This window comes from Castor canadensis, chromosome 5, assembly GCF_047511655.1.
Source record: "Castor canadensis chromosome 5, mCasCan1.hap1v2, whole genome shotgun sequence".
Classification (NCBI taxonomy): domain Eukaryota; kingdom Metazoa; phylum Chordata; class Mammalia; order Rodentia; family Castoridae; genus Castor; species Castor canadensis.
The window spans coordinates 176,625,048-176,648,730 of record NC_133390.1 but is presented as its reverse complement, the minus strand read 5'-3'; the positions used below and the strand labels follow the sequence as shown (position 1 = coordinate 176,648,730).

At 51.9% G+C, this 23,683-nt stretch overlaps 1 protein-coding gene across 1 annotated transcript in view; it reads left to right on the top strand.

Annotated features, from left to right (window-relative positions):
- Window positions 1-23,683, top strand: part of Bmp7 (bone morphogenetic protein 7) — a 78,766-nt gene that overhangs the window by 40,280 nt on the left and 14,803 nt on the right. The window contains exon 3 of the mRNA XM_020170147.2: window positions 11,939-12,087. Within this exon, the coding sequence (XP_020025736.1) occupies window positions 11,939-12,087 (149 nt within the window). The remainder of the gene's footprint in view (window positions 1-11,938; window positions 12,088-23,683) is intronic.

Sequence of the window (23,683 nt, the reverse complement as noted above, 5' to 3'; positions counted from 1 at the left end):
TCCTGCCTTAGCGTTTACACTCAGAATGGAGCAAACTCCTGCTTTGTTAAAATGGAGTCGCTCAGGGAAAGGCCCAGCCTGAAAGCCGCTGTGCTCTACAGTGATACGGAGTAACCTAGATCAGGGCACAGCCTGATCTCCACGATAACTGCATCGCTTGCTTCTTTCTGCCTTCAACTCCACTGTCAAGTTCACTTCCTTTCTGCACTTTTCCAGCTCTGGGTTTGGAATCTTAAAACAGCCTGTGGTTCTTTCTGTTATTGTTTTGTTTTTGAAGGTTAGAGAAATGACGTAGCATGAAAACTGTTTGTGTTGGTTTGCTTAGCCGAGTTTACCTTGTTCTATTTTGGTTTGAGCTGGAGGCTGGAGGAAATTGGGCAACCAGGGAAAGTCTAGAAAGATCCACCTCTACAATGCTGGTTGTGGGCAGCTGCCCATCTGTGCGGGACTTCCCAGAGCTGGTTCTGAAGCCCTGTGGTGGTCCCCTTGAGGCCTGGCTTCTTGGGAGGACTCCCAGGGTCTTGTGAATATGTCTGATGTGGGTGCTGGCATCAACGGGGGGGGGGGGGGCTCAGCTCTTGTCACTGGATTTCCTGATGGATTACACCTAGGTTAAAGGGAAGGACAGAATCTCCAGTTTTCCAGAAATTCTGGGGCCCACACTCTGAAGTCTTGAGCGATGGGGAGGAAGTGTTGAGTCTGCAAGGAAATTGGAGGTCTGCTTTCTTCCCAGTGTTGCCCCTGCTGGCCTGAATCCTCTTAGTTTTTCCTGACATGTGGGGAAAGGAGGTGGCCCTGAGTGGTGATGGGACAGGAATCAGGAGGAGAGCAGGAAATCCCAAACCATCTAGTAGTTTCTGACTAGAGGTCAGTTTGGGGTAAGTTGACCACCAACTCCTATCACCACCACCATTACCAGTCCTCAGTCGCAGCCAGGCCTGTGGCAGGTGGTGGTACAGAGATACTCAAGGCTGACCAGAGTCTCTCCTTAGCTAGTGTGGGGAACCAGCCTGGAACCTGGGAGGGGGCTCCCAGGTGGCTCAGGGTAGGATGGGTGGGTGAAGGCCCAGGGAAACCAGGAGTTGAATCCATTTCTGGAGATTCTGTGTGACCTGAAACACCTTCACTCTTCCTCTTAATAATGTAAACTACCACAAGTGAACCAGCAAGCCACCTCGGGGAGAGCACGCTGGGATGCAGCACAGTTGTTCAACACAATGGTTCAGCATGGGCGAGACCTGTACAGTGCTCTGCTGGGTGCTGGTGCTGGTGCAACAGAAGGAAAACGGGCTGGGTTTGCCAACGGGAGCTTATAATCTTTTGGGGAATGAGGAGAGCCCTAAGAATGGTGTGAGCTGGAGTGATTGCGGCTCTGGTTGCCTGGGGAGGACTTGGGCTTTGGGGCATTCACAACAACGTGATGCCATTTTCTGGGGAACTGAAGGAGGAGCAGAGGTGATAGATGTAAAGAGGAAGGAACAGTGTTGCAGTCAGCATGCCAAGGCCTGGGCGGGGGGGGCTTGGGTCTGGCACATTTAAATGAGAACCTGAAAAGTGGCTGGGGACAGGGAATAGCGTTTGAGGGATCAGGCCACATCAGCAGGCAGGTTACCAAAGCTCGTTGGCTCACTTGTGTGAGCTCCGTTGTCCTCTGAAGGATCTTAGTCAGGTGTGTAATATCTTTAAGTATGGGACACAGAGAGCATTGCTTTTCATCCTAAGAGCTAACAAGGGGCTTGAGACAAGACAGGTAGCTTTTCTGTCCATGCAGGCTGCAGGGGACAGGGGAACATGGGTGGGAAGGCAGGGAGGACCCCCGAGTTTCCTGCAGGTGGCAGCTCTCCCTCTGCCATCCCAGCCGTTGCTTCCCTGCATGGGGGTTCCAAGCTGCACGCTACCACCTGCAGGCTCACTCAGCCTCAGTCTCCCACCATGACACCTGCCTCTCAGGTATAGGGTTCAGTGAGCTCCTGAGCCAGGCGTGATCTAAGACTGCTGATTCTGGAATCAAGGTGAGTACAGTGTGGTTGGGAGTGCCTTGCTCTAGGGCCAGGGTAGGGTCAACTAGCAATGTGAAGGTGTCCCATTGACTTTGAGGTCTGGGACACTGACATCGAGGCCCTCTCCAAGCCACTGGGAGCCTTGGGCCTCGGGCTCTATGCTGCATCCTGACCTCACCATTCCATTTAATCCATCCCCTGAAATCATTTCCCCTGAAAGAGAGAAGTTCCATGGCCCAGGGACTCGGCTCCTCTGGGACTTGACTCTAGCTTTCCTCTGCCCAAAGCTTGTGTGCAAAGCCTATACTCTGACCAAGTCACAGTGAACCCAAGGACCAAACTGGGGACTTCCTCACACAGAGGATCCAGGTGCTACCAGGACCTCTGCTCATCTCTGCTGGTAGCTGCATCTCTGATAGGGGCAGTCTTCCATTTCTCACTGTGCCTCCCTTCCCTCTCCAGACCCCACCCTGTGATCCTCAGGTGTTCCCAAGTTTGAGAGCTTCTTTATCAGCTTCTATTTCCAGAGTAGACATTTTTTTTTGGCAGGACTTCTCAGAGCCTTTAAAGTGCTCTGTCCAGTGGGACATATCTAAGGGTCCGTGTCTCCCATGTTGCTTCCTCACCTTATTTAACCACAAAACCTCTATTAATGAGATGTGGTTTTGAGACCTTGATAAACTCCAAGCCCTTCATCTTGCAGATGGGGTAACTGAGGTCTAGAGTTTAATGATGCTGACTTGCTTCCTGACAACTCAGCCCCCTTGGGCACTGGATGGGCGTGTCCCAGGCCCTCTCTGTGTGCCTGCTGGGCCCCCTTTGTGATCAGCTGGTGGGGCCCTGGGTGGGAGAGAAGGCAGTGGGCAGCTCCCGTGCTCTCCCTGTGGCCACAGGATGTTGTGTGTCTCCTATGTTTTTCCACCTTTCTCTCAAGTGACTTAATTTTAGTCTTCCTGGAAGTGCATAGCCTTAAGAAAGTGTGTTTAAAAACAGCCTTGGGCCTCCCTGACTTCATCTTCCCGTCTTGGGGGCACCAGAGATCATTTGGGTGACTTGGTGGAAACATGGGGCATTCCCTGAAGCCAAGGTGGGGCGCCTGGGGCCTAGAAGGGGCACTTCTGGACCCTGGCGCCTGGTGGCCATGTGTAGGCGGGTTGGCTTCCTCCTGGGGCCTTTGATGTGCCTTCCGGGCTTCCCTGCAGGCTGGCTTTGCGTGCTGGGCCGACTCCAGGTGTGTGGAGGGTTGTTGGTGTCCCAGGCTGACTCATCCGTGGCAGCTGCATGCTGGCTCTGCCCCATGACATGCAAGCCAGGGAATGCTCTGGTCACTTCTCGCTGGCCCTCTCATTCGCTCTCCTCTGAGAAATGTACTGTGGCCCAGCAGCAGTTCACAGCGTGCCGGGGTTCAAATTGCCCAGTCTTGACGTTTTCCAGAGTAGCAGAGTGAAGCTGTTGGGGGATGTGGAGGGATGTCTGCTGGAAGGGTGGCCTGGGTAGGGTTTCTCCCCACCCTGCTTGAAATGCTGCACCCTAGCTCTCAGGACCTGCCCTCCCTGACCGGAAGCTCTGCAGCATCTGGACCCATGGCTCACCTGCCTCTCTTTTCTTGTCTGTCTCATGAAGCTTCCCATATTCTGTTCCCTCTGCCGGGAACACTTGTCCCAGTCCTTTTGGCTTCATCAGCCCTGTTCATCCTCTGATGCCCTTTGGGATGTCCACTCTGCATACCCACATTGATGGTCTTGTCCTTTTCTTTCATCTTGCTCATACAGAGGGCCCCTGTCCTTCTTGCCACTTAATTAAGGTTTTAATTACCCCCCTTGTGTGCTACCCTCCCAGCCTCTGGCCTCCAGGGTGTCCTCTGGCTGCCACTGTCTCCTCAGCTCCTAACAGAGGCCTAAGGAAAAGAGGCGACCACCTGTGAGGGCTTCAGGAGTGAAACTGCATTCGTTTCTTTCCTGCTATGAATGCTAACTCCAGATTTAGAGGCTTAAAACACAAATTTATTCTCATACAGTCCTGGAGGGCTGAGGTCTGACCTGGGCTCCAGGGAGGATCCATTTCCTGGTCTTTAATGGCCACTTTATTTCTTGCTCGGGATGCCCAACCAGCAAGCCCATCACTCCAGCCTCTGCTTCTGTCTCCCCATTTCCTCTGCCTCCCTGCCTCCCACTCGTGTGTCATCTTTTGACAACAGTGGGCCCCTCTGGACAATCTGGGATAATCCCCTTAGCTCAAAGACCCTTCGTTTAATCACGTCCGACCCTGTGGCCATGCAAGGTGGTGCACACACAGGTCCTGGGGCTCAGGACTGGGACCCCTTTGAGGAATGTGTTACTCTGCTGATCTCACAGTCTGAAGTTCATTTTCCTTTCTTGCGTGGTGGAGCCACTTGGCCCAGGGCCAGCCACATTCCCTCCTGTCACCCCTGGTGGAATTCCTGGCTGAAGTGGCCTCTGAGAGGCTGATTTGAGGTTCATCACCTAATCCCCCTCTGGGACTTTGCCCCTCACTTGCTTGGCCTGTTAATTGGGGACCGAGTTTATATCTGCATGGAGGAGGAAGGAGGACTAGGTAAGATAGCGAAGGTGCCAGGATGTAGCGCTGAGGCCCCCAGCCATCAGCCAGGCCTCCTGGAGAGGCCATGGAGAATCCCAAACCCCGGCTCCCCATGGGTGATAGGCTGTGTCTTAGGGTCCCTGGGGGAGTCAGGCTGCATCCCAGGCTGTGACGTTGACAGCAATTTTTGTCACACCACCCAAGACTTGACTCACAACTGGATTCCCCTCCATCCCCCAGCAGACTGCAAGTGAGACCCCCGCCTTCAGGGCTGAGGGCTAAAATGCCTGTGTGGATTTACAGTATCCTGCTGGATAGATCCCTGGATGCTGGGCCTCCTCAAAGGAGGTTTATTCTTCATAGCCCTGAAGCCAGGTCCTGACACAGGACGCTGACAGTCCAGGTGAGGAGGCAGGGGCACTGCATGGCCCAGTTGGAGAGTCATGTTCCCTGTGAACTTTTCTTATGTCCAACTTCAGACGGCTTGGTTTTGGGCCTCCCCTGGAGCCACGTTGGCACAACGCCTTAGCCATTCGTCTGAAGTCCTGATTTGTGGGTCTATCCCTGTCCCTCAGAGCACACACCCTCCTCCTCGTGGGTGCAGGCCCTGGAGGATCACGGTCTCTAAATAGCCTCGAAGTAGCCAGAGGGCCAAAAAAGGACTTTCCACCCTCCCACACTTGAGATTTTAAAATACCCACTTTCCATGGGGGTGGTGGGCCGAGAGGGGTGGGAGACTAACCTTTGAGGTACACAGCGTCTCCACTTCCCCTTCATGGCTAGATGCAGCTTCCTACATGGGTGTCCCTGGAAGAGGATTACACCCCAGCAACACCCCATCCCCAAGCGGTGGCTAAATACCAACACCTCCAGCACCAGTGAATTGTCACCAGGAGTTCATGCCTTGTAGAGCAGGGCTTTGGGGAACCTGGGTTTCAGGAAGAGACAAGTTGACTTTCCAGGTCTTATTGCTGTTTCTTTAATCAGAAACAGACCAGGTGCAGTGGCTAATGCCTGTAAGCCCAGCTACTTAGGAGGTAGAGTCAGAAGGATTGTGGTCCGAGGCCAGCCCCAAGCAGAAGCAAGAACTTACCTAATAAAGCAAAAAGGACTGGGCGTGGATTGAGTGGTAGAGCACCTGCCTAGTGAGCATAAGGCCCTGAATTCAAACCCCCATATTGCCAGAGGCAGCACGAGGAAGGGACAGGAATGTCCATCCATATTTGTAAGCCAGAAGATGAGTGACCTGTGCCTGACCCCAGTGCTTTCCGTGAGCTTGGAGGAGATGGGCCACACTGTCCACACTCATGGCAGTGAGAGGCCAGCCACCCTCTGGGGTTGTCCTACAGTCATGTGGAACATAGGAACAAGTTGTCCCAAACAGATGAGGAGTTTTCAGAGTGGGGTGCTTGCTGGACTGGGGCGGGACCCACAGGTATGCACGAGAGCAGACAGCAGCAGACTGTCTGGGACCCTGCGTGGTGTGTGTGCATGTCACCTTTTCGTGTAAGGTATGCACTTTATTCACATGACGGAATCTCGTTGTGTATTTGGGGCTGGTTTTGGCCTCATACATTTAAAGATGTAGCTTAATTGAAATACAATTTGCATACCACGCTAGCCGATTTCCTGAGGCACACTCGGTGTTCTTCTGCCTCCAAAGGGAGCCCCACACCCACAAGCAGCTGCTCCCCCATCTTCCTCTGTCTCTGTGGATTAGCCTGTTGGGGGCATTGTATGTAAATGGTCTAACTTCCTTTTCTTAATTAGCATGAAGAGTTTTCAAGGTTCACCCAGGTCATAGCAGTGATCCATGCTTCATTCCTTCTTATTTCTAATTATCATCCCCGGGTATAGATATGCCATCTTTTGTTTGTTCATTGCTCAGTTGGTAGACATTTGGGTAGTTCCCACTTTTCTGGCCATGATGAGTAGCGCTGCTGTAAACATTTGGGTGTAAGATTTTGTGTGGACATAGATTTTCATTTCTTTGGGAAAGGACAATGAATTGAGTCATTGGGTAATGGCTCTGTTTCATGTTCAAAGTGCCTGCGCCATTTCATACCCCACCACAAGCACTCGAGAGCTCCATGTTCCCCACATCCTCCCACGTCCCTGTGTTTCCCTAAGGCTGAGCAATGGTGCGCACCTTTTTTTTTTGTGTCCCCTGACCATTTGTGGGACTTCTTTAGAGAAACAACCACTCAAATCAGCCTCTTCTGTGTGGGACTCGATGGCATACAGCCTTCCCATAGGGTTCACAGTGTACCTTCCTTCCACTTTCTTTTCTATTTTTTTTAATGGTACTGGGATTTGAACTCAGGGCCTTCACCAGCCCTAGTTTTGTGAAGGGTTTTTCGAGAAAAGGTCTTGAGAACTATTTGCCCAGGGCTGACTTTGAACCATGACCCTTCTGATTTCTGCCTCCTTCGCAGCTGGGATTACAGGTGTGAACCACTGGCACTTGGCTTCTTCTACTTTCTTGACCAACTACTGACAATTTTGTAATTTTGGTAAAATGCAGCACACAGCCATCTGGGGTGAGAGGATAGAGAAGGCCTTTTATTCCTTCTTCAAGTTCTTTTCTTTTTGTGTCATACCAGAGATTGAACCCAGGTCCTTGCATGTGCTAGGGAAGTGCTGTACCACTGGCCTATATTCCCAGCCTTATTTTATTTTATGTATTTATTTTATTTTGAGACAAGGTCTCACTAAGTTGCCCAGGCTTCCCTTGAACTTGGGATTCTCCTGCCTCAGTCTCCCAAGTACACCTAGGATTACAGGCATGCACCACCACACCAGCTCCCTACTTCAGTTTCTTTGATGACAATTTGACTACTTAAAATTTCCATTTCTTTTTGCACTTTGTAGCATTTTGTATTCTTCCAGGAACATGCATCCTACACATTCTGTTTCATACCACCTTTTGTTTAATGGCCACCAAGTGGATCCATGTGGTTCCTCACAGCGACTGTGAGGTACTCTTGCCTTGGACATACCCAGATGTTTTATCTAGTTCCTCTCGGGAAACTGTTCGTTTTTAGTTTTTCTGTTATAAACAATGTGAGCATTGTTTGGATTATCTGTCTCCGAAACTGACCACCCACATGTAGTAGCTTAAAACAACAGTGTTCTGTTGCTCAGGAATTTGGGCAGGGCTTAGTCGGGTGGTTCTTCTGCTCCTACTGACATCTGTTGCAGTCATGAATGGAGCTGGCCTGGCTTCTCTCTCCCTTTTTGCAGACCCTCATCCTTCTTGGCCTCCACCTAGCCCTTCACAAGACCTCTGTCTTCAGCAGTGGTGAAACTCCCTGAGTCACTTCCTGAGGGCAAAGCCAGAGCTTCTAGGCCTCTTAAGTCCTAGCCTTGCACCTGGTGGGGCCTCATTTCCACTGGGGTCTCTTGTTCACAGCAGGTCACATGATCCTCCAGACTTCAAAGATGGGAACCAGACTCCACCACTGTCTAGGCTGCACATGGGCACAGACAGGGGGAACTGTTGGTGGCCATATTGGCAGAGGGTCTCACACAACCGTGACCATCCTTACACACTGTCTGATGAACGTTGGAGATAATGGTGGACAGCCTTGGATAGATATGTGACCTACTGATTAGAGGATCTTGGGCAAGTCCCATAACCTCTGGGCCCAGGACTCATAAAGCCCACCCTAGAATTTCTTTCAGTGTAGCAGGGAAAACACACCAACCCTGCTATACTAGTATCGTGCTGACTACAGAACCCCCCCTGCCCCGGGAGCCCCAGGAGTCTGTGCCTAGTTTTCACTGGGCTTTCCTCAGTCAGTGACAAAGATGACATTGTCCTCTTACAGAAGAGGACAACCGAGATGTAGCTTGCCCATTGTCCACCACTTGGCTCTTGTTCTCTTCTGGCATTTTTCTGCCCCATATGGTGCTGTGTGACATGTGTCATACAGGATTCAACAGCTCCAAGTCTCTTGTTCCCTGTTGAGACAGTGAGTAAAGGAGGTGACAGGGCTCAAGTACTGGAGTTCTCAAGTGAAATTTCCTGTGCCGCAGCCTGGTTCTGTTCTTATCACCTGTCACTTTCTTGATCTGTGAAGCGGGAAGTCTCAGGAGGACCTAGGGCTGCCAGGGCGGGGAGACTCAGAGAACCTGACTTGGAAAGCACCTAGGTTTCGGGAGTGGCAAAGGTAAGGGATGCGTTTCGGTTCCCCAGGGCCCTCGCCCTAAGCCTTCCCCACCTCTGCTCTCACCTGGCTGGGGCAGGGAGGCCATTGTACTCAAGGTAAATAAACTGTCACAAAGGGCTCATTCAGTGCTGTCCTGTCATAAGTCAGAGGCAGTGTTCTTTTGTGATGCTTCAAAAGATGCTCCCGGTGGTAACGAGAAATCCTGCTGTCCCCAGCTCGGTCTGGACAGGCTGCAGTGTGTGTAAGATGTTTTTGTTATGCGGTCCTGCCTCATGGCCTGGCTGAGTGTCTAAAAGTGAATCCGTGTGAAACTTGTCCCACTGTCCACAAGGCTCCCCTGTCCTGTGCCTGCAGACCAAGGTGTGGCTTTTCAACTATGCCTGGGACAAGCTGCAGACTGTGACTGGGGTAGGTGAGTCACTGCTGGCCTGGAACATGTGGCCCTCGGTGTCCTGGCTGGTAATAAGAGGATGTTTAACATCGCTGGGCAGGGCAGCCTCTGTGCAAGGCCCGCTGTTCCCCTGGTCACCGCTCACTGTTTCACTGGATGAGGGCCCGCCCAAATATCTGTCACATTTTCCTGCAACATTACAGCCCAGGTTTGGGACTTCTGTGTGTCAGGGCAGAAGTTTCCCGTCTCGGGGAGAAATTGTTTTGACTCCGACCATGCTTCTGCTCTCGTCTGTTAATTGTCCAGAGTGACTACCTGGCCCACAGACAATTTGGGAACCCTCCAGAGTCCAGGAAACCATCAAGGAAAATTGGAAATGAAGACAGCAGGAAATTCTTGTCTGTAGGTTTGAAAGCCCTGTGGACATCCCCCAAGTGAGTTCTGGAACAGCCTCTAAAAGGGCACTGGGAGAAATGGAAGCCAAGGGGTCCTGAAAAGTCATCTCATTGTTTTAATTGAGTTTGGATGTGAAAGTCAAATGTAGGGTCTTTAAAATCCTGTACAGCCCACACAGGGGTTCCTTGCTTCTGTAACCTCTGTGTTGTGGAGGGGAGGGTCGCTCCCCCATGTGCTATTGGAGTACATGTTGTCTTGTATGGTGGCTGTTTTAATGGTCCATAAGATCAGAAGTCATAGCATTCAAACACATGAAATAACCGTCTTTGTTTGTGCTACTGTAACAAACTACCCAAGACTGGGTAATTTGTAAAGAGTAAAAATTCCTGTCTCACAGTTCTGGAGGCTGGAGAACCAAGTGAAGGTGTCATAGGGTCAGGTGAATTTTGCTCTTTTTCAAGATGGCACCTTGCTACCATGTACTCAAATGGCTAAAAGAGGAAGTGCAAAGGGGGCCAAACTCCCTCCCTTGATTCTCTACCAAGGGCTAATCCCTTCACAAGGGCGGAGCCCTCAGGACCTAACCACCTAGGAGAGGTCCTACCTTTCGATACTGTCACATTTCAAATTAAGTTTCATCATGAGTTTGGGGAGGGACATGAACATTCAGACTGAAGGATGTAATTCAGCCTTTTCCTAATTGGGTTCTAGGGGTTGTTACTACATAAAAAGTGGGATTTGGGGGGCAGTGGTGAGCCTGTCCTGGACCTCGCAGTTCTGGTTATGCTGCCCATCACACCACCCACTGTCAAAGCCTGGGCACGTGACCTGACTGGGCCACCTAGAGTCTCTGTCCCCGGATTTGTGACTGAGGGGATGCAGAGAGGGAAAACCACTCAAATTCAGCCCCTGTGTGTTTGTGCAGGTGAGGCTGTCATCCCCCACACCTGCCTGGGCTCTGATGCTGAGGCATGTTGCCAGTGGTTCTAAGTTAAAATAAGTTGGGACATTGGCCAGCGCTGCAGGTTTATTTCCTGGGTTGTACACGCTCCTGTGTCTGCTGGAGTCAGTGCATTCCAGCCTGTTGCAAATCTGGAGGTCCCCAGGTGGCAATGATGAGTGGGGGTGGTTGGCAGTAGTTTAGTAGGAAGAGGGGTCTGGGGCCAATTGGAGATGTGTCCTCATTCAGGGGACATCTGGTGCTTGGCTCTGGCCACTGGCTCAGTGGGACATACTGCAATGAATTTGACTTGTCAGAGGCTCTAAAATAGTGGCAGCTGCACCTGAGCAAAGGTAACATCCAGAAGAGGCATCTTCATGCATGGGGCAGGCTTGGGCTTGCAGGTAGCCTGGCCCTTGGCCCAGTGGCGTAACACTGGGTAAACAGCTCTGCCTTTTTGAGCCTTTGCTTGAGATTTGCACAAGGTGTGGGCAATAACATCCACCTCACAGAGTTGTTGGAAGGACCCAGCCACAGGAGGCTTGTCAGGCTTTTCAGCCCAGAGCCTGGTATGTGGTAAGTGTGCAACAAATAGTTGCCACGATGATAGCTTTGTATGTGAGTGGCAAAAATTCACCTTGGGTTTTACCATGGTGCTTTCCAAGCCAACCATCTACCCGTCCACTTATCCACTCACCTGTCCACCTCATCCATCCATCCACCCACCAATCCATCCATCCACCCGCCATTCATCCATCTAACCACCCATCCACCCATCCACCCATCCACCCATCCATCCATCTATCCATCCATCCACCCACCCACCAATCCATCCATCCATCCATCCATCCACCCTTCCATCCATCCATCCATCCATTCATCCATCCACCCATCCATCCATCCATCTACCCATCCATCCATCTACCCACCAATCCATCCATCCACCCACTAATCCATCCAACCATCCACCCATCCATCTACAATCCATCCACCCATCCACCCACACATCCATCCATCTATCCATCCACCCACCCACCCACCTATACATCCATCCTCTCATCCATCCATCCATCCACCCACCCATCCACCGATACATCTATCCTCTTATCCATCCAGCCAGCCATCCATCCATCCACAATCCATCCATCCATCCACCCACACATCCATCCATCCATCCACCCACTCACCCATCCACCTATACATCCATTCATCCATCCACCCATCTATCCATCCATCCATCCATCCACCTATACATCTGTCCTCTTATCCATCCATCCATCTATCCGTCCATCCACCCACTCACCTGTCCATCCATTTATCCACCCTGGGTCTTGGGCTGGAGAACCCAATTATCAGTGACTAGTAGGCCTCCTCCTACTCCCCCGTCCCACAGACTCTCCTCTCTGGTAAGTGGCTGGCTGGCTGGGTGGTAGAGCCCTGACCCAGCTAACCTGGAACTGTGTCTCTTTTATCTCTCCAGGGAGTCAGACCTCTTCCTTCTGGACAGCCGCACCCTCTGGGCCTCGGAGGAGGGCTGGCTGGTGTTTGACATCACAGCCACCAGCAACCACTGGGTGGTCAACCCTCGGCACAACTTGGGCCTGCAGCTTTCGGTGGAGACTCTGGATGGTGAGTCCCTGGCCAAGGCCACCACAAGTCCAGGGCAGCCCTGCTTAGGAATCTCAGGAGGTTTTAGCAGTATGCACGCTCATTTCCATTTGAGCAGGCTTTCCCCACCCTTCCAACCAGGACTTCATGCCTCACTTTTTGGATCCAAACTCAAAGCAGCCCCTTTTCCTTGCATGGGAAGAGTGTGAGGCGGGCCACAGCTGAGCGAGGTAAGGCCTCACTGCTTAGAATGGTCCTACATCAGCTGGGTGGGTCCCATGGGTGGCTCTCGTTCTGTTGGAAATGTAGAATCTCTGTTATATCAACAGCACACCTGCACGAGAGCCCCAAGGCAGCACTGTAGACAGGGCACTCTGGGAAGTGCTGGTGCAGGCTTTCTACCTCCTGACTCCGCGTTCCCGGCCATCCCAGGCACTGGAGCGTGTTAAGTGGCCTCCCTGGCCTCGTACCAGTGGATACTATTAGCATCTCCCTTTTATAACACTCAGGATGTCCTCTGTGGGACAGAATCGTCCCCGCTTGAGAACCACTACACTGCTCAAAGCATTTGTCCCTTCTACATAGACCCTGAGTGTGGTTCTGCGCCTGAAATCTTGGAGAAGCCATTGTTAACTGGGCCTCCCCAGAGTCTTTCACTCCCTGTCCAATCCGCTACCTTCAAAAAGGGCAGACTGGAAGGTGAGTGGGAGCTGGGAGTAAGCTCTGCCAGTTTCTCCTTCCCCCAAAGTGTGTTTCTGATTAAATGGGGGCTGTTTCTGGGTGTGTAGCTCCTTACCTTCCACTGGTTGTAGGAAAACAATTTTTTTTCACTTACTTTGGAATAGGAGCTACATGCCTGTGGCTCCACAGTCAAATATTATGGAAATATGAAATAGTAAATGGTTTCCCTCCAACTTTCTTCCCAAGCTGTAGAGTTGCACTTCCCAGAGGCAGCTTTTGCTTTTATTGGGTGGCTTTTCAGAGGTGCTCTCTTGGTAGTTAAGTGATTATGCATATATTCTGCCTTCCGTTTTTTCTTCTCCCACAAATGATGGCACAGTATACACAGTGTTCTTCATCTGACACCTTATCTTGGAGAGGGGACCTATGTGCCATTAAGGAGCTTCCTTGTTTGTTTTAAAGCTTAGGTGTTTTATATCCACGTAGAGTGTGACTGTAGGTCACACTGCCTGTCTCTCACTGTGTGACTTTGGATGGATTCCCTGACCTCTCAAAACCTTAGCTTCCTCATCTTCAACACACAGGTGGTAAGGGAGCTGGGCCATTGGGTTGTGTGAGATCTCAAGAAGGGAAGAGCTGTGACTAAGGTGGCTTATGCCTGTAATCTCAGCTACTTGAAAGGTGGAGATAGGGAGAATTGCAGTTTCTGGGCAGCTTGTGTAAAAAGTTAGTGAGCCAGATGTGGTACTACACTGCTGTAATCCCAATTGCTCGGGAGGTATAGGTAGGAGGGTCTTGATCTGAGGCCTGCTCAGGGCAAAAATATAAGACTCTACCTGAAAAATAACTAAAGCAAAAGTGCTGAGGGTGTGGTTCAGGTGGTAGAGCACCTGCCTAGCAAGTGCAAGGCCCTGAGTTCAAACCCCAGTACCACCCAAAAAAAGAAATTAAAAAAAAAAAGGGGAAGAACTTTAAAGATCATGCCTTGATATGCACAGGAATCACTGAGCGTCTTGTTAAGACTAGGTTCTGATTGAGCAGGCCTAGAGTGTGGGAGGGCTGCCTTCCTAGACAGGGATGGCCAGGCTGCTGGCCCCTGAACCACGCGCTGTGTTTTAAGGGGTTAGATGCCACCTGCACGAGCTGTTCTTACTGTCTTCCAAGCTGGATGCCTGGTGTTGTCCAGTCTTGCCGTTGCACACAGGCTGCAGAGGGAAGACTGGGGCACCAGTCATTTCCAGCTGAGCCAGTGCAGTCTCAGGTGATCTCCTGGGCGTAGTGTGACCCTCTTCTGTACCCCACCAGTAACCTTTGAGGGTGCCTGCTTCCTCTTCCTCACTGGTTCGAGCCCTTGTCCTGGTCCCTCCTTGCCAGTCCGGGGAAGGACAAATGGCACCTGTGTGTGGCTTTGCTTTTCTGTCTTCTGTGGGAAGTAGCGGTGTCTCATGTGTGCCTCCCCGTCCTCTGTGCTTCGCTCTGATCACCCATTCACCTTTTTCTTCTTCGTTTTGTCTCTTTGCAGTTCGAGCAGCAATCTTTTGTCAGTTTTTAGTTTTCTTTTTTCCTTGCTGAGGCTGGCTCTTGTCAAGTGGGTCGGACAGCGTAGCTGATCAAGTTGCCTTTTTCTTTACAGATCCTGGCTCTTCTTCTTCCTGTCAGGCCACTGCTGTGGTCTGGAGCTGGGGAACAAATGGCCAGAAACTCAGGGTGACTTCATGAAAGTCTGGCTTAGGGGCCTTCTAACTTGACCCATGGTACAGGACGTGGGGGCTGGGAGAGTCCGCATGTTTTCAAGGCCTGCAGTGGGAGTTTGGGCGCCCTGTGTTCTAGAGGGCTCCTGCTGACAGGCTGCCCTTGGGTCCTGGGCCTGAGCCTTTTCCTGTCAGATGCCCACTGGTGAGAGACCCTCACTCAGGGAGTCAGCGTTCATCAGCAACTGACTGCGTGCCTGGCCCTGAGCTGGTGGCAGAGTCCCTGGTACCCGCCCTGGGGACCCCCTGCCAGCCTTGACTGAGATAGCCACTGGCTCACTGCCTTGAACCGCACCTGGAGAGCCTGGGCCTACGGTAGGAGGCAATAGTGCCCAGTCCTGGCCAGGGAGGCAGGAAATGGCACAGATCCCTCCCTGACTCCAGATAGCATCTTGTGGTCATGAGGCCATGTTCCTGGTGGCTGGTGGCATTCACAGTGGGTTGCCTCTTGGGCCTTGGCTTCCTTTCCATGTGCGTGGTAGAAGCACAGCCAGCTGCTTCTGTCCTGGCATGGTACCGCACCATGGCCCCCAAACTTCTCAGCCTGTAAGCTCCCACTTCCCTTCCATCTGGCCTTGGGGGAGGTCCCGCTTGAGGGTATCCTTCTGAGACCACCTAGGAGGTGAGCAGAGCCTGCCTGCTCCCTGCCCCCCAGCTGTGGCCTCCTGTTAGTCACAGCAGCAGCACAGCTGGGGCTCTGCTGGAGACACCGGGCTGCCCATGTGGAAGGGAAGCCCAGAACTTTCACACCTGCAGCTCTTGGAGGAAGCTAGGCATCACAGGCTCACGTCCCGAGGAGGAGAGGGATGGATGGTGCAGGGGTGAAGTCTGCTGTCCTCCCTTCCTTTCATACAGAAGAGACCAGAGAGGTGCCAACCCCTGCCCAAGCCCCACAGCCTGCCCTTCCTGCCTCTGAATCTGCCATGTCCTATATCCCAGCTGTTGCCTGGCGCTGGCAATGAGTGGCTGTATGGCCAAGGGTGAGTGGGAGAGGGGAGGGAGCACCCTGAGCAGATGCACTCCTGTGACTGAACCCAAGTGGTGCTGGCAGGTGCCAAGCTGGTGGCAGCCTCACTGCAGACCAGGCCCCAAGTTCTTCCTCTTGTGGGTGCTGGGAACAGGACAGGCTCACTGCCCCTGGGGTCACCCTGCATGCCCTCAGCAGCCTGCCCCACCTCTCGGTGCCTTGTTCCTTCATCTGTTCTGTGGGCATAGCAACACCACCTGCTTCATAGGCAGCTGGGAGGAAGGAAGGGGTGAACTCAGAGCCCAGTGTGAGCCCTCCATCTGCACTCTCGGGAGTCAGATATCATTACTGATGATGTACTTAATTCTCACAGTAACTGTCCAGGGAGCACAGTGGTCACCATTAGCCTTTTACTGACGAGGAAACCAAGGCAGAAAAAGCTGAAGAGTTAAGTCCCGTGGCTCTCAGGGATGACCTGAGGACTCTTGACTCCAGGGAGTGTGGTCACTGGGGACCAGGCTTGGGTATAGTTAGAGGGGGCAGTGAGTAACCAATGCACCCAGCTGGACCTTGCCCGCCTGTCGCCTTCTGTGGGAAAGGAGTCCACTGAGGAGTGCCCGCACTTGACCAGGGCTGTGTTCGGCAGTCCTGAGCATCTCTTCCATGAAAAGAAAGATGGAAAAGTATGTTTTTTGACCATCCTACCTGGGCTGAAAATTAAAATATTTTCTTCAGTGCTAAAAGTTCATGTTTTGTTAGAGGGCTCTTTCTTTCTCCCTATCCTGGGGTTTGAACTCAGCTTTATGGTTGTGAGGCAGGTGCTGTGTTTTGTTTTTGAGACAGGCCCTAATGTTGCCTGGACTGGCCTCAAACTTGAGATCCTTCCACCTCCTGAGGAGCTAGGATTATAGGCATGTACCATCATGCCTAGCTTTTTTATGTTTTTTAAAGAGACATTAAAACATTTTCACGTGTTCCTCAATGTGGGTGAGTCACACGCTGGGACGGGACCCATGCTGATCCCTGTTCCACCCCACACCTGCTTGTTAGAACCAACTTCATACAGCCAGTGGTATGGCTGTATCTTCCCCCATGTTGGAAGCACATATATTCACTCAACAAACAGCCTGAAGTCACATGGCTCACATTCTCATGGGTGGAGGCAGATGGGGAGCCAGGGGCTGCACATGGAAGGGGAGGGCAAGGATGGGTGGACAGGTCCTTACGTTCTGAGGAGCCCTCAGTCCTGGTGCTGTGCACATCAACGTGCCCTGTCTTCTTCTTTCCCTACTGTGGGGAGGTGAGATGCCTTGACTCTCATGTGGAGAAACCTGGTCCTTTGTTCCCAAGATGACTCCAGCATCCTGTTGCCTTCTCTCCTGGCTCACACAAGAAGTCACTCGGAGGCTGAGAAGGGCAGCATCACTCAGCTGATCCCGGAAGACAATCTGGTGGCCTCACCGACTCCCACCCCACTTCCACTCCTCAGGGACCAACTCCAGCATTGCTAGCCCTTGCTCTCCATCTCCCGGCGTCAAGGCCATGGAGCACCTTCTCCGTTCCCACCCCATCGCTGGCTCCTCAAGTCAAGTTGGGCATGCAAGTTGTGTGTGTGCGTGTGCGCGCACGTGTGTGCGTGCGTGTGTGTGCGTGCGTGCGTGTAGCCCCAGGGCCTCTTTCCTCTGGCACTCGAGAGCACCTCCCTCTTCTCTGCCATCCCAGATGAATCGGATGTGGTCGAGAACCTTTAAAGGATTGAAGGCCATGTGCTGTGCAGGTGTGGTGCTCGGCTGTGTCACTTCTGTCCTGCAGCGGCTGGGGACACTAAGCCATCAGGCCCAAGTGGTGAGCGATCCCGCCCACGGCGCAGCTGGCTTGAGGCGCCTCTGCTTCTGGTGACTGCTTCATTTCCTGTTTGTCCAGAAGACAAGAGGAAGGGAAAGTTAGAGGCCCAATGGCCCAGCGGCTGGGAACTGTCTTCCCAAGCCTGTGGTGGCAAGAACGGAATTGAGTCATTGAGGCCAGGCAGATGTCACAAGTGTTAGCTACATTCTCGCTTGTCACTTGGGCTTGGTCCATCGAGGGCAGTGGCCGGAATTAATGTGTTTTCCACCATTAATGGGGAACATTCTAATGCTGTGGGCCTCAGAGGGGCAGTGATGGCCCTGGGCCTGGAAAACAGAGGCCACAAGAAAGCCAGGGTGCCTCCCTTCTGAAGGCAGGTCATGCTTCCGGCCCGTTTCCTGAAATCCTTCCCAAGAATGCATCGATTACACTGTGCAGGACTCACCAATCCTACTTATGTCACCCGGGTCAGCCAGTCCCTGTCCTGGGATCACCCAGAGCCCTGTGTCCACCAGCTCCTCTCCTCAGGGCCTTCCCCGGACCTTGGTGTATCCTTGCCACCATTGCACTCTGTAGGCACCTGACATCCAGGCCTGCATTCCTGAATTCAGAGGTCCTTTATCCCCACGTCTGCTTGGACTCTTTGGTGTAGCATCTTGACTCAGCTGGGCCAGGTGTGGGCTCTACCTCTGCCCTCCACTGCAGTGGGCCTGGGTGGATGACCTCAGGTCTGTGGCCTTGCTTTCCTCATCTGTAACCATGGGTCACAATTCCTGCTGTGAAGGTTGCAGTGCAAAGAATAGGGTTAGTGCAGTGCAGCCCTGCAGAGCAAGCATTCAGGAAATGGTGGCTTTTCATTCAGATTGAGGAACAGTAATGACTGGAACCAACTATTGTGAAGCAGAATGGCCTCTTGTCTCCTCGGGACCCCATGGTTTTCTTTACAAGCCTGCACATATGCACATATAGAGGTTGGTTACAGTGGGGTCACCAAATGCTTTCAGAAGTGCACCAGAGAGTAGGTGTTTCAGGCTTGGAGGGTCAAATATTTGTTTTCACAGCATGCCTTTTGGCCTACAAGTGACCACAGGCCATGTGCACCTGACTTGCATTGGCTGTGCTCCAATAGAACCTTGTTTCTGATGCAAGGTGCAGGGGACGTGGCCGGAAGCTGTAGTTCGTGAGCCCCTGGGCCAGAGCATCTTCAGTAGCAAAGGCTTTTCCCTTTCCATCTCCTTGTGCATGTTGGCATTTCCTCCTGGCTCATCACAGCACAGTTGGCAAGATGACTGCTTCCACATCCCCAGGCAGGTAGGAAAGGGGTGGGGTGACCTGGTAGGTAGTGTAAAGGGCGTTATCTTTCTAAGGGAAAGGCGCTTTGGTACTGTCTCCAGAAGAAGCTGCAAGTTGAGGCCCAGGAGGGTCTGGCCTGCGACCTCCGTGGGAGGAGGAAGGCCAGGGACCAGGGGCGGGGGAGGGGAGGTGGGTGCAGCCACAGGAGCTGCACTACTTGGACTCCACTTAACTCTTGGGATCAGGCCTTCCCCCACCCAGCCCACAGGACGGCGGCTTTCTGGGGCGCTTCAGACAGTGGCTGTGATTATAAGCAGAGGGCACATGAAGGACTTGGTTTGTTCTTTGCCTGGGGAAAATGAAAAGATGGATGGTTCCCACGACGACCTGTGCATAGGCCATCCTCATTACATCCAGAGACCTTACAGGGGACCAGAAAAGCAAACACGTGTCCTGTAGAACACCACTCAGCAGCGAAACACGGGACTCTGTGGATGAACCTCAGAGCCATTCAGCTTGTGAAAGACTGGAGGAATCCAATCATGTGACATCCTAGAAAACACACAGCTACAGGGAGGCCACAGATGAGCATTCAGCTATGGCTAGGAACCACAGAGGGTGTGACAGTGGTGGCCGAGCTGACCTATGGGACTGCATACTCTAGGATGCCTGGCAGCTTCTGGGACCTCTACCAGGTGATGCCTGTGACATCTCGCCAGCTGTGATGACACAGTTGTTGCCACATGTCCCCCAGGAGCAGCAGCATCCTGGTGAGAACCATGAAACAAGAGGCAGCAAGAAGAAAGGGGGGTGCTATGTGTCCCAACTGAGGTGTCACCGCACACGTCTGCACATGTGCTAAGACATGCAGATTTGCAATCCAGAAAATAGAGGTCACTTTTACTCTTTTCCTACTTTAAAAATGAAGACTTTACAAAGCAGCAAAACCAAAAGGAAGCATCCTTCAGGAAGGCAAGCATGAGTCCCAGCAAAGAAGAGACTGGGAAGGATGGTGACACCCCTGGCCCATCCACCTGCCCATCAGGGGCCAGATTCCCCTGTCCTGTTTGCTGCCATCTGCAGAGTGCTAGGTTATTATCACCCACCCAGAAAAGCTTCCTATCCCAACCTTAAGGAATCACAGATAAAATATAAGACGCCCAGTTAAACTTGACTGACAAGAAGTGATCACTCAGCTTAAACAGGCTTCAGATGTTGCAAATGGGATTTATCTGAAATTCAGGTTTGAGAGGATGTCTTGTTTTTTATTTGCAAAATCTGGTTATTCTTGGGCAAATCAGCTGGCTTTAAAAACATCATATTAACCTCCGGTTAAAATAGAGATCTTTCCCAAAGACAGATTTTATAGTTTAAAATACTTAGGTTTTTTTGAGACAGGGGCTTGCTATGTAACCCAGCCTGGCTTGGAACTCAAGATCCTCCTGCTTCTGCCTCCTGAGTGCTGGGATTACAGACCTATGCCACCATACCCGGCTCTTGCTGGACATTTGAATACAGATAATAAAAAAAATTACACTTGCTAATTAAGACTGATACATTGTAACATCACAAAATGAAAAAATCCTCCCCTACAATAACTTTTCTTGATCCTTTCCCACAGCATTAAAACAAAAACAGAGCTGGGTATGATGGTACATGCCTGTAATCCTGGCAGTCAGGATGCTGAAGCAGGAGGATAAAGAGTTCCAGGCCAACCTGGGCTACATAGTGAAACCCTATCTCAAAATAAATAAGCAAACAAGCAGATTTTACCTATATACATAACAGCTGGTTGTGATGTTACACTGTATCGGTTTTAGTTAGTAGTGTGCAGTTACTCAGTTTGAAGACTTGTAGGTAAGTGTCTGGGATAGCTGTGGCTCTCCACCAGGGCATTTTGCTTCCCAGGGGACATGTGGCAATGCCTGGAGACATTTTTGATTGTCATAACTGGGGGTGTTATTGGCAGTAGTGGGGGTGAGGCCAAGGATGGTGCCCCATGGCAATGCCAAAGACCGCCCCCCACAGTCATCCAGCCAGATTCTCAGGGCTCCCGCCCTCCTCCCGTGCCCCAGCCATCCCTCATTCACATCCAGCTCGTGGACTTGGCGCTTGGTCCCACTCTTGGGTGTTACCCATAATACTGCTGTGATAGCTCACGAGCTCACCGAGCTGTGTCGTGTGAACCCGTTATCAGCCTTCGTGGGCTTCTCGTTCTAGAAGCAAAGGCGTTGCTCACACAATAACTGTGCACGTGACCTCTGAGGATGCGCCAACCCCTCTTCTGTATCCGTTTTCTGTCTAAGGTGAACAAATGCCTGCTGTGATGTCTTTCGGCCTTTAGGTAGAAAACCTAAAAACCTGAGTCTTTTCCCAGATGGAATACCAAAGAGGCAGAATCAGTCCATCATCTGAGGTCTGCTCCATGCCAGGCCCAAGACAGCTTGTACCCACTTCTGTCTGCAGCCTTTGAGAGAGGGACGGGCACACCGCAGACACCAGCTTAGACGGAACAGAGGAGAGGGTCTTCCCCTCCACAGTTGGGGCTAGCTCAGTCTTCAACTTAGCCCTGGTGCCAAGTCCCCATCTCTGCTGTTGCTCCTCCTGCCATCAGCCTTGTTGGAAACAAGTCTGTCTGTGGTCGCTAACTGGTGGCTGATTCTGGAGCTCCATCCTTCTCCCTCAGTTCTGTCTAGAGAGAGAAGGTTGCTTGTGGGTGCTAGAGTGGCAAGTTTCTTTTTTCTATAAACTCCCAGACATCTCTCCTCCACTCACTGACTAAATTGGGTCATGTACTCATCCTTGAACCTTGACTATACTAAGAAAGTAGGTAATTTTTGTTAAACCTCAGGTCTCACCTGAGACCAGAGTGAAGTCAGCTCAAGTAACAGCTACCTAAATGAAAAGGAAAAAGGGTGACTAGGCTAGTGATACCCTCACTTTGCATGTAAGGAAGTTGAGGCCCCATACACATCTTCACCTCTGGGCCCCCACAGGCAGCTCAGAGTGGCCATGAGTTTCAGCTCCCACAATCTCTCTTCCTCCTCTGTGCCACCATTTTTCAGGGAGGCCAGAGGTCCTGGACATGGCTGTGCTGACAGCCAGGCCCTCACACAACCATGCAGAGGCTGTTCCCAGAGCTTGGATTAAGGTGTCTGGAACAGCATCAGGTTTTCAGGCCAGGCATTTTTATTTTGCCCTAAAAGCCTTCCAGGGGGGAAACACAATTCCTAGGGGCTCAGCTTAATGGTTTCTTTTATAGAATCTTTCACATTATAGATGGATGAACTCGGGGAAACCCTGCTCAAGAATGCAGGCGAGCCGGACGTTAAGAGGGGGGACGGTAAAATCATGGCAGGTGGGGGAAGTTTGTTCTCTTAAACAAAGCCAAAGTGAACCCCCTGGTACCGAGCCGGTCTAGGAAAGCTGGGTTTCTTGACTTCTGGCCAGTATGGGGGGATCCAAGGTGAAGTTAATTCCAGATGTGGGCGGGCCTGGGACCTCCAGAACCAGCACTTTTGCTGACCTCATTCCCTCTCACCCCTTGCTGCAGTGGGTAAATACCCTGGCTCTCAGTCAGTCTGACCTGGGTTCAAGTTCTGCATCATAGCTTCCAACCTGGGTGTCTTGGGCAGGTCACTGAGCCTCTCTGGGCTTTCTTTGTCATGTGCAAATAGGCTTTGTCTCCATTTGATGTTTGCCTGCACCTTTGGAGCACTCACTACCAGACGTGGTATTAAATTTGCATACTTCCAACAACCTCATCATTGTCAGAGCCATAGGGAGAGAGTCCTTTCTGAGTCCACATCTGAGACCACTGGTAGAGCCGAGCTCACAAGGATCAACCCATTCACTGTCCTCTGGTTTCTGGGACCCCAGGTCCTTCAGCATCTCCCCTCATCCTCTCTAAGCTTCTCAGACCCTTCTCTACTAGGTATTCCCACAGTCTTTGCTGCAAACCTGGCCCCTCTGTAGAAGAGGGAGAGCACCTGGATCAGTCACCACTTGCTGTCCCCTGGTGAGCTTGTCTTGTCTCCCGGCTTCTTCATGCCAAGGACCCAGCTGTGTCATTGGCCCTGCCATGCCCTGAGCTAGTATTTGTGACCTCTGCTCGGAGCCTCACATGAGCACTAGTTGAGGAGGTAGGAATGGGGCCAGAAAGCCCATCTAAGCCCCGGTCCCTTGCTTACCAGGCCCCAGCCAGGACCTTCTACTGTCCGCTAACTGTGTCCCTTGGGCACCAAGTAGGGCTTTGAGGCAACACGCATTAAATCCAAAACTGCATTTCGTCTCCCATGCTCCATTCCCCAGCCCTGCCTCAGTTTTCCCACCTTGGTAAGTGGTCCCTCCCTTTTCCTAGGGGCTCAGGCCAAGCGTGTGCAAGTGTCACGGGACTGCCCTTGTTCTCACATGCTTTTCAGTCTCTCAGAAAGTTCCATCAGTTTCTTTTTAACACATGCGAAGGCTGCATCTTCCAGTTGCGGACATCTTAACCCGGCTGTCTAGGATGTTACCTTGGGGAGACAGGATGAGGGTACGTGAGACCTTCCCCGCATTTCTTCACTTTCCTGTGTGTCTCTGCTTATTTCACAACAGAAAGTGATAACCAAAATAAATTCCAAATGTGGGCTTAAAATGCTAACATAGAGGATCTGACCATTTCTTATCAACCTCATTCCCACTGCCCAGCCTGGCCCCTGTCACCTCATCTGGGCTGTTCAGGGCCACTTCTGCCTGGCTCCTGCTTCTGCCTTTGGCCCCACAGTCCAGGCTCCAGGGGCAGCCTGGGGGGTCTTTATAGACACTGAAATTGCCACCACATGGCTCCTGCATCCTGCTGAAATAAAGTGCCACCAGTCATAATAGCAGGGCTCTACTCCCATCTGGAGATGGAAGTCCCAAACCCAGTCAGCAGGCTGTCTCCTTCCGAAGGCCCGGGGAAGGCCCTGACTGGCCTCCTCCAGCATCAGTGGCTCCTGGCATCTATGGTCTTTCTTGGCCTCCATCTTCTTTCCTTGTGTCTGTCTCTGTGTCTTTACACATCCATTGTGAAGCCACCAGCCATTGGCTTAAGCCCCTC